Source organism: Nanorana parkeri, unplaced genomic scaffold (assembly GCF_000935625.1).
Source record: "Nanorana parkeri isolate BGI_ZX_2015 unplaced genomic scaffold, ASM93562v1 scaffold1894, whole genome shotgun sequence".
Lineage (NCBI taxonomy): Eukaryota > Metazoa > Chordata > Amphibia > Anura > Dicroglossidae > Nanorana > Nanorana parkeri.
This window is the reverse complement of record NW_017308162.1, coordinates 257787-269022: the sequence shown is the minus strand read 5'-3', so window position 1 is coordinate 269022 and position 11236 is coordinate 257787. Positions and strand designations below refer to the sequence as shown.

Genomic DNA, 11236 nt, shown 5'->3' with positions numbered 1-11236 from the left:
CGTTCCCCTACTGCGGGGCGTATTTGTAGGACTGTTCCTGGCAGCCGCGGGTGCATGTTATATGTAAATCTATTGCAGTGGGTGCAGAGGGTAAGTGTTGGGTGGGGGTAGGTAGGGCTGGGCCGTGCTGAGGACGAGGTGGATGATCTGCGTCTCTAAAGTGATATACCAAATGAGAGCTTTACGTCACACTTTAGCCAAACAAAGCTCGGCAGGCGCAAACTGTGGCAACGGGGAGGAAATAAAAAAATTAAAAAAACAAAACAAGCTTTGGATGGGATCATAAGTGAGAAACATTATTGGGTGCCGCTGCATAACTTTTTTTTTCCGTAAAGCCTACAGTTCTAAACAGGGCGAGACGCACAAATGAGTCGAAGGCCCGTGCCATATCTAAGGCCCGTGCCATACCGGCCACACCCGGCAGTCTAAGGCCCGTGCCATACAGGCCACCCCGGCAGTCTAAGGCCCGTGCCATACCGGCCACACCCGGCAGTCTAAGGCCCGTGCCATACAGGCCACCCCGGCAGTCTAAGGCCCGTGCCATACCGGCCACACCCGGCAGTCTAAGGCCCGTGCCATACAGGCCACCCCGGCAGTCTAAGGCCCGTGCCATACCGGCCATTGCTAGCCTGACATGGCGCTCGAAGGTGTCTGCATGTACCTTGATTTATGAGCAAATCTCCTGTCTTGGAGCCCATGAATCAACGAGCACTACCCGGCCACGACCATCTCTGGGAAGCCCCTCACCATCCCACAATGCATTGCGGTCACCTCTCTGCTGATGTGCGCACATTGCAAACAAACTTTAACATGCATTTCAATACGTACAAAATCCTCCTCTTCGAACTGCAGCTTTTTCTTGTCCGCGTTCTTTTCCTCTCGGGTCTCGGCCGACTGCTTCTCCTGCACGGAAGCGTTCTTACGAGAGAGGTTGTGTCCGTTGCGGTGACGGTGGCCGGAACCGCCTGTCCCGCCATTTCTCTGTGAGGCGCTGTCAGACCTTTCCCGCGATCCCCCGTGCCATCCTGGCTGAGAGGATTGGTTGGTGCCTTTAGAGACCCCAGAGTCCACAGAATCATGGCGGAGAAGAGACGGCTGGTGCCACGAATCTCCTGGGGAGAGAATGCGCCAAATCAGAACATTGACTTCATATCATTCACTGAAGAAAAGGGTTATAAACTAGGGCTGGTACTGATTAAAAAAATCGATTCATTTCGATAACGCATATAGAGATCCAGCTACATTGGCCTATACACATACAGCACAGCAATGAATAAAATGAACTAGGATCACACTAATCCAGCACGTTATTAATCTCACGTGCCCCCACCCAATATGGCCGCCGCTTGAGTGGGGCAACTCAGAATAATAACGTGCTGGATTAGTGTGATCCGAGTTCATTTTATTACTTCATTGCTGTGATGTATGTGTATAGGGCCGATGCCTTGGCTGGCGCTCCTGCAGAACAAGTTTCTTGGGCAAACTCACCGGCCCAAGTGGCTCCGTCGGCTAACGAAGGGGGGAGGAGTCCGGTGACGTCACTGACATCGCCCTCACCGGACTCCTCCCCCCTTCCCTTCGTTAGCCGACGGAGCCACTTGAGGAAGGGGGGAGAAGTCCGGTGACGTCACTGGATCGCCATCGGGACTCCCGGAAGCCGGCGGAGAGGTGAGTGTTTTCATTAGCGATCAAAATAATTTGGATCGATCAAAAAGTTTGACGATTAAGCGAGAAATTAATCGTTAATTTCCGCAGCCCTATTATAAAAATGCAAGTCTACTTTGATGGAAATGCGAGAATTGTGGTTTGTACATAATTTATGCCAGAGCTAAAATCATCACAGCAGTGACTCCTCCTTCAGCGCTCAGCCGGGCGTTTAAATTACAGGGAACTGCAAAGCAAGCTGCTCTGCTCTCTCTAGCTATCCCAAAGTTCTCTGGGAACCCCTTTGTCTTTATTAAATAAAATCTAAAAGAAAATTGAAAATTTACCACATTTATTATAGTTTTCTTTTAACAAAATTGGAGCAAATGGAAGGCTCTTGCCAACAATGACCAATCTGGTTTCACCTTTCGAATGCAAAAAGACTGGTTGTGATCAGCAAAAAGTTTCCCGGCACACTCACCAGCCAGCATGCAAAAAAACCCGCTAAGGTTAAAAACAGAGGTTTAGATACACGTCTTCTGCAGAAAATGTGAAAGCCGCACAGCCGCGCCAAGGCGCCTCTATATAGTGCAGGCCTAACTCTAACCTATAAGAGTCTCCATCTTGGAGCACATGGGGCAGAAGATAAAACTGGATGCAGGTTCGCCAGGAGGCAGCCCGACCTCCTCATTTTGCTTGGTTGCGATTATCAACTCCACATTACTCCAGGTTCCATAAATCTGCCCTTCAGTGTACATGATCGGTGCAGATATCGATCTTTCATACATTTCTAGAATATATTTCAGTGACGCATGCAGAGGGAACAGAACGACTAAAAAATGGATAAGCGCACTACTGCGGTAACAATGGAGGAGAATAATAATTACACATAATGATAAGCAGTGTGCGGTCCCTATCCTTCCCCCCCTCGTGTTTCCACCAATCACATAGCCACACAGCTGGTTACTCTGCCCAGCTGTCAGATTTAAACGCCTTCTTTCCCGCCATCCCTCCTGCACATTTACCCAGGCTTGATAAAGAGGCAGAGCCTCGAAATGCGTAGTCGCCTGTTAGACCTTCGGTGCTCTCTCACCCCATTCCACACCTTGCTGTGGCCACCTTCTTTAGGCCCCATTCACACACAAATCGGCCTGCACATACAACTCTGTGCTGCGTGCGGAGCCGTACCAAGCAGCTGCCCGGGAAGGACAGGTGCTGCGTGTGATTAGTACGCAGCCCCCTTTCCCCCCCCTACGCTCACCTCAATTGCAGGTCCTTAGGGGTGAGGGTTTTCTGGCCGGGACGCATACAGGATCCATTCCGACGGCGTATGAATACGCTCACCTGCACCCCTACGGACCTGCAATTGAGGTGTGTAGGCGCACGTAGCCCCATTAGGCCCCATTCACACCTATGCGTATTGTAATATGCGCGTCTGTCGCGCGACCGTCACGCGGTTTTTTTTTTTTATTTTTTTGACCGTTTTGTAGAGCGTTCATCGAGCGTAGGATGCGCTACAAAACGGTCAGGTGTGAATGGGGCCTTAGAGAAGGACGGGGGCTGCGTACTAATCACACGCAGCACCTGTCCTTTCCGGCAGCTACTTGGTACGGCCCCGCACGCAGCACAGAGCTGTACGTGCCGGCCGATTCGTGTGTGAATGGGGCCTTATAGTTGCTCCGTCCCTTGCTGGACATTTTTTCTACTGGAAGTGCCTGTCGGCACGGACGCTCCCTGTTTAACCGCCACGGCTCAGCCTGGCCAGCTGAGCACGTTACTTTTTATTTTGTTTCTTTGGGTCACAATTTGGTGGTTGATACATCGGGGACAGCATCCAACGAGGATCATACATCTCCCATACACATACCTTGTGGATCATCGGATACTCCTTCAAAACGCAACCCCGTTTCAGTCATGACTCCACATGGATGATGAATATTTTTACGTCTCCATTGATGCTACACGCACCCCTCATCCGTCACCATAGGATCAACATCGTCTAGATCCAACAGTGAGTCCCTGCACCTCTTTACATATACATTGGTTTATAGCTACTACACCACCATAAGTATTTCCCCAGGTAGTAGCGCTCCTTTTTTTTGTGTTTATTCCACATGCAGAGGGAAGTCATTCACACAATCACCTCCATGTTGTCACTTACCGCCTGTGGTGCGGAGAGGTCCGTTGTTGAAGAAGCCATCGGAAGAGTTGTGTCTTCTGCGACTCACCCCCAGACGGCCCTCGCCCCGGGGAAGGTGCTCGCCATGTTTCTCAACAACGCCTGCAGAGGACTACAGCAAAAGGAGACAAAACTGAGAACCTGCAACAAACACTCCTCGCATTATATTTCATAAACGCGTCGGTCGTACAATATCTGGCTCAGCAGCTCGAGATGGAAGCCGCCATTCTGTGAGCCCTTCTTAAAGCCAACGTCTGCCACAATAAAGAACGTATGATAAATATATTTATTTTAACACGGTAGAGAAGGGTTAGAAGTAGGGCTGCAACAACTAATCGACATAATCGATTATTGAAAAAGTTGTCAACTTTCTCAATCATCGATTAATCGGCTTCCGATTGGTTGGCCCTGTTCACGGCTCCACACACGCTGCGCACCACACCTCCTCCCCACCTCACGCTCGCCGCTGCCAGACCCGCCCCGGCAGCATCCACGCTCCACACGCTGCACCTCCTCCCACCCTCACCGCCCACATCCACGATCGTCAGAGGGACGCGGGGAGATGTAGTAAGGAGGAGCAGGTGTGGGGCGGATGACAGCCGCCGATAGACAGGTCCGATCTCAGAAACAAGTAGCTGGAAGACTGCTCAGGTAAGCATGCACTTTCCCCCCACATGGTGCTCTATAATGTATTGCTGGGATAGTGGGATTAGTATTCCTCTATAGCTGATGGTACATTCTTAGAGGATGGTTCATTCTGCTGTACTGTATATTATACAGCACAATGTACCATCAGCTATAGAGGAATACAAATCCCAGCAATACATTATATACTGTATGTATAATGTATTGCTGGGATTTGTTGTATTCCTCTATAGCTGATGCTATTCTGCATTGCGCTGTATAGAGGTCTACAAATCCCAGCAATAATATATTATACAGCGCAATGCAGAATACCACCAGCTATAGAGGACTACAAAACCCAGCAATACTACATTATAGCTGGCGGTATTCTGCATTGTGCTGTATAATGTACTATTGCTGGGTTTTGTAGTCCTCTATAGCGGGTGCCATTCTGCATTCATTGCTGTATAATTTTACACTTTTCATTTTACTGTATTGCACACCACACTTTTTTCTTTCTTTTTTACTTCCACCGCTCCAAGCTTGCTCCTGTGATGGGCTGCAATCTCAATACAAACTAGTAGTCCCATCACTGGAGCCATTTTTTAACATTTTATTTTTTTAAACGATTAACTCGAACGTAATAATCGGCTAACTAATCGATTTTGAAAATAATTGTTAGCTGCAGCTCTAGTTAAAAGACCCGTCGGGTTTCTCACACAGGTATGTGGGCGCTGTAAGAGAGTACAGGAAGGTTACATAAGGACCCATTCACCCTTGCTGTTAAGGAGACTCGGCCGTCAGAGATGTACGTGGACCGCCATTGCTGGTCTGCTTTTGAAATCAGCCGAGTAAAAGGATTCAGCTCTTTTGGAGTCATAACCAAAAGCATCAGCATGACAGCCAGGGAAACAACATTCTCCCCCCTACGCTCACCTCAATTGCAGGTCCTTAGGGGTGAGGGTTTTCTGGCCGGGACGCATACAGGATCCATTCCGACGGCGTATGAATACGCTCACCTGCACCCCTACGGACCTGCAATTGAGGTGTGTAGGCGCACGTAGCCCCATTAGGCCCCATTCACACCTATGCGTATTGTAATATGCGCGTCTGTCGCGCGACCGTCACGCGGTTTTTTTTTTTTATTTTTTTGACCGTTTTGTAGAGCGTTCATCGAGCGTAGGATGCGCTACAAAACGGTCAGGTGTGAATGGGGCCTTAGAGAAGGACGGGGGCTGCGTACTAATCACACGCAGCACCTGTCCTTTCCGGCAGCTACTTGGTACGGCCCCGCACGCAGCACAGAGCTGTACGTGCCGGCCGATTCGTGTGTGAATGGGGCCTTATAGTTGCTCCGTCCCTTGCTGGACATTTTTTCTACTGGAAGTGCCTGTCGGCACGGACGCTCCCTGTTTAACCGCCACGGCTCAGCCTGGCCAGCTGAGCACGTTACTTTTTATTTTGTTTCTTTGGGTCACAATTTGGTGGTTGATACATCGGGGACAGCATCCAACGAGGATCATACATCTCCCATACACATACCTTGTGGATCATCGGATACTCCTTCAAAACGCAACCCCGTTTCAGTCATGACTCCACATGGATGATGAATATTTTTACGTCTCCATTGATGCTACACGCACCCCTCATCCGTCACCATAGGATCAACATCGTCTAGATCCAACAGTGAGTCCCTGCACCTCTTTACATATACATTGGTTTATAGCTACTACACCACCATAAGTATTTCCCCAGGTAGTAGCGCTCCTTTTTTTTGTGTTTATTCCACATGCAGAGGGAAGTCATTCACACAATCACCTCCATGTTGTCACTTACCGCCTGTGGTGCGGAGAGGTCCGTTGTTGAAGAAGCCATCGGAAGAGTTGTGTCTTCTGCGACTCACCCCCAGACGGCCCTCGCCCCGGGGAAGGTGCTCGCCATGTTTCTCAACAACGCCTGCAGAGGACTACAGCAAAAGGAGACAAAACTGAGAACCTGCAACAAACACTCCTCGCATTATATTTCATAAACGCGTCGGTCGTACAATATCTGGCTCAGCAGCTCGAGATGGAAGCCGCCATTCTGTGAGCCCTTCTTAAAGCCAACGTCTGCCACAATAAAGAACGTATGATAAATATATTTATTTTAACACGGTAGAGAAGGGTTAGAAGTAGGGCTGCAACAACTAATCGACATAATCGATTATTGAAAAAGTTGTCAACTTTCTCAATCATCGATTAATCGGCTTCCGATTGGTTGGCCCTGTTCACGGCTCCACACACGCTGCGCACCACACCTCCTCCCCACCTCACGCTCGCCGCTGCCAGACCCGCCCCGGCAGCATCCACGCTCCACACGCTGCACCTCCTCCCACCCTCACCGCCCACATCCACGATCGTCAGAGGGACGCGGGGAGATGTAGTAAGGAGGAGCAGGTGTGGGGCGGATGACAGCCGCCGATAGACAGGTCCGATCTCAGAAACAAGTAGCTGGAAGACTGCTCAGGTAAGCATGCACTTTCCCCCCACATGGTGCTCTATAATGTATTGCTGGGATAGTGGGATTAGTATTCCTCTATAGCTGATGGTACATTCTGCTGTACTGTATATTATACAGCACAATGTACCATCAGCTATAGAGGAATACAAATCCCAGCAATACATTATATACTGTATGTATAATGTATTGCTGGGATTTGTTGTATTCCTCTATAGCTGATGCTATTCTGCATTGCGCTGTATAGAGGTCTACAAATCCCAGCAATAATATATTATACAGCGCAATGCAGAATACCACCAGCTATAGAGGACTACAAAACCCAGCAATACTACATTATAGCTGGCGGTATTCTGCATTGTGCTGTATAATGTACTATTGCTGGGTTTTGTAGTCCTCTATAGCGGGTGCCATTCTGCATTCATTGCTGTATAATTTTACACTTTTCATTTTACTGTATTGCACACCACACTTTTTTCTTTCTTTTTTACTTCCACCGCTCCAAGCTTGCTCCTGTGATGGGCTGCAATCTCAATACAAACTAGTAGTCCCATCACTGGAGCCATTTTTTAACATTTTATTTTTTTAAACGATTAACTCGAACGTAATAATCGGCTAACTAATCGATTTTGAAAATAATTGTTAGCTGCAGCTCTAGTTAAAAGACCCGTCGGGTTTCTCACACAGGTATGTGGGCGCTGTAAGAGAGTACAGGAAGGTTACATAAGGACCCATTCACCCTTGCTGTTAAGGAGACTCGGCCGTCAGAGATGTACGTGGACCGCCATTGCTGGTCTGCTTTTGAAATCAGCCGAGTAAAAGGATTCAGCTCTTTTGGAGTCATAACCAAAAGCATCAGCATGACAGCCAGGGAAACAACATTCTCAATGGCAGACCCCTTACTTTTTTTTGGTAAAGACACTTTAAATCCTTGGTTCTCAACTGGTGGGTCGCGACATTGTGTTCAGTGTTTCCATTTGTCTAGGCGAGAGGCTTCTCAGCCTCCTAGCGCAGTACTGTCAGTTCTCGCACCAAATAGCCATTCATATGCTGCTCAGCGTCAGCTTCAGGTGGGGTGGGCTGGAGCTATGGCTACATCCATACTTGCATTGCTTACAGCTTCCTCGCATGTCCTCTAGAGCAGGCCTTCTTAAACTTTCTCCACTCGTGACCCCTTTTTGGGCGAGGAAATTTTTAAGGGGCCCCAGCGTCGGACGGTGTCTCTCCCCTCTTTCCCCCAGTGTCGGTCAGTGTCTACCCCCTCCCCTAACGTCAGTCGGTGTCTCTCTCCTAATCCCCCCCCCCCCAGCGTCTGTCAGTGTCTCTCTTCTCGTCCCCCTCCCCCTCTTGTTTCGAGCCCAGGCCTCTCCGGCCGTACCCCCTTGATGGCAGCCCTGGCCGGGGATTCAGATGTTGACCCCTCCTGTTCACTTGCGGGACCCCATATGGGGTTGCAACCCACACTTTAAGAAGCACTGCTCTAGAGGTGCCTGGACTGACGTCATGTTTTGGCCCCCGGCACCTCTACAGGACGCGCAAGGGGGTTGTATGAGCGATGCACAAAAAGACGGAGCTCCGTCACAGCACAGCAGCCCACGCTGGACCCCAGGCGGAGGACCCACTCCAGTTCTTGTAAAGGTGGGGAGACTGGTTGCACCTTAAAAAAAATAAACTTTTTGTAGTGTGTATGACAATGTGTCTGTGTGCATCCGTCAGTATTATTGAGGGCCCGTTCACACTAGTACATTGCGTTAATTGAACAGTCCTGTGCGATTAATGCACTGCACCGTGCAATCGCACCTACTATGCATTCTGGTGTGGGAGGTGCGTTGCCATTCATTTGATTCGTCCACACCGCAACGCGCGGTACCGCAACGCTGTGTGTTCCATTGAAGTGCGAATTGGGGGTCACAACTTAATGGCCGAGGACAAATGTGGGCCCTGAGGTTACGCAGGTTGAGAACCACTGCTTTAAATAACCCGGTGTTATGCAAATCCTGTTCAGCCCAGGCAGCCACCACACCTTAGAACGAGTACACTGCAAGATATGACATTTTCGGGTTTAGATTCACTTTTAGTTCCTAGAAGTTACAGTGAAACAATGCAAATAAATAAAAACAACACCAACAAATAAAGAAGTGTTACCTTGGAGGACTGAGGTGTGGAGAAGCTAAGCCAAGCAGGTACAAAGTCATGCTGCGCCATTTAGGTTGTAGGTCTAGCAGTGAATGGAGGCATTAATCCTCATGGCCAAGGCAGGGGCTGCTGAAAGACACATACAAAGCGCTGTCATTCCAACACTTCCCGTCAATATAAACACATCACCAACATGCCTTCCCGGGGCCCTCAAACACGCCTCATGTTTTTAATCACAGCCCATTCTATTTTGGGTTTTTGGCCGGGGCCACTCTTGCTGGGAGCGGCTGAGCTGCCGGGGCCACTCTTGCTGGGAGCGGCTGAGCTGCCGGGGCTTTCCAAGTCGCCACCCCCCGACCCAAAGGGCCTGGCCATTTGTAAGCTCTCCTGAAGGAACTATTCTATTCAAGCTTCTGCAGCGAGACCCCCATTCACAGCTGCCATTAGGGTCTATTCCGAATTCTGGCGGCAGTACTTGTGCATTGCTGCTGCCGCTCAGCCTATACAAAAGGTAATGACAGGCTGACAACAGCCGCAGCGGTTTGTGACTGTTCGGATGTAATCAGACAAAGCGGATTACCTGTAGTTAGGGACAGATGATCATCCCAGGGCACAGACAGTCTGCAACCAGGGGCAATCTTCTGTCCCTAACTGCAGGTAATTGGCTTTGTCTGATTACGTCTGCGCAGCCACCAACAGCTGCAGCCACTGCCATTGCTTTGTATAGGCTGAGCGGCAGCCGCTATGTACAACCACCTGCGATTCTGGTTGCAGGGATAAGGAATAGGCTTTAACTGAAGGTGTGAATGTGGCCCGGGAGGGAATAAAAGCGCATGCATGGTCGGTTCTAAAAGCCCAACTCTAAACAAAACCTTTTCAGTGTAGTCAGAGTGTGGGAGGATGAGAGTCTTTATCCCATTGCCTGTGTGGTCACCATGGCAGAGTGTACGTCTATTGTAAGACTTTGATAATTTTTTGTTTTGCTTCACCTGGAAAGTATCCATCTATCAGCGCTGGCGTATCGGAGCGGGGAGGGGGGGAATCCAGTCCCTCCCCTGTCACGGCTCTCTGCAGTGACAGAATCGAGAAGTGAGCGAGCACCGACCTGTATGTGTTCGCTCACCTCCCGATCAATTGAGTCGACCTGTGACAGTCTCATTGTCACAGGTCGGCTAGAACTATGAGGTGAGTGAAAAGCCCCTCCCCCTCCCCCCTCATAGTTCTCCTTTAAACTGAAAGTGCAAACATTTTTCTAAAGGTCCTTTTCCATGTTTAGAGATGCAATTTCCTATAGGGTTGTGTATGTTTTAGGGCTTGTTTGCACCTATTACAGTGCGTTCCAGCATGGGCTAGCTGCGGGGCCATTGATTTGAATGCACCGCCAACGCCCCCCTCCCGCCCCAGAATGCCGGGGGGAGTTTAGTATGCAATATAGTGGGGGGGGAGGGGGGGAATTTATCAAATCTGGAGCAGATTTGCACTGCAGCCAATTAGCTTCTCTCATTTTCAAATCTTACCTTAGCAAACTGAAGAGAGATGCTGATTGGTTGCCATGGGCAACTGCTCCAAATTCTGTCTGCTCCAATATTGATAAATTCCACCCAGTGTGTTCCAGCAGCTAACCGCGTCGGATCGCACTGTAACTGGTGTGAACAAGCCCTTAAAAAATGTCTACCAAAAACAAAAAGGCATAAACATTCCTGAGCACATATCTTCAAATAAAATAAAAACCAAGTTATTTTAAAATATAGACGTTTACGGAGCATAAAAAACAACAAAACTAATTAAAAGAACTCCAAATACAGAACACAGGACAAGCCTACTCACCCTCAGTCTGAGCACCAACGGCACCTCCTTCCAGTTTTGTGGGACGGCTGGGCGCAGGGCTTTAGATACGATTGGTGAGGGGGAGGGAGGGAAGGTTGGCCCCTCGAGAAATCTGGCAAAGGCAAAGACCCCGTTTCTACATGCCAGTCTGCCCGCTATGCCAAACCTGCCACTTAAGGGCTCATTTTGCTCTCTTTTTTTTTTTTTGCACAAAAAAAGAAAAAACCCCAAAAACAAAATAAAAAAAAAAGTGAAAGCTTGAGCTGTGTAGAGGTCACATGGGACAAGATTCCATCAACTACTCAATAATGAAAAAAAAAACTAATGTAA

At 49.0% G+C, this 11236-nt stretch overlaps 1 protein-coding gene across 1 annotated transcript in view; it reads right to left on the bottom strand.

Moving 5' to 3' along the window:
• Positions 1-11125, bottom strand: part of GPBP1L1 (GC-rich promoter binding protein 1 like 1) — a 23888-nt gene extending 12763 nt beyond the window's left edge. The window contains 4 exon segments of the mRNA XM_018572000.1: positions 829-1109; positions 6284-6413; positions 9089-9208; positions 10907-11125. Coding sequence (XP_018427502.1) covers positions 829-1109; positions 6284-6413; positions 9089-9148 — 471 coding nt within the window. The 5' untranslated portion in view covers positions 9149-9208; positions 10907-11125.
• Positions 11126-11236: the final 111 nt, after the last annotated feature.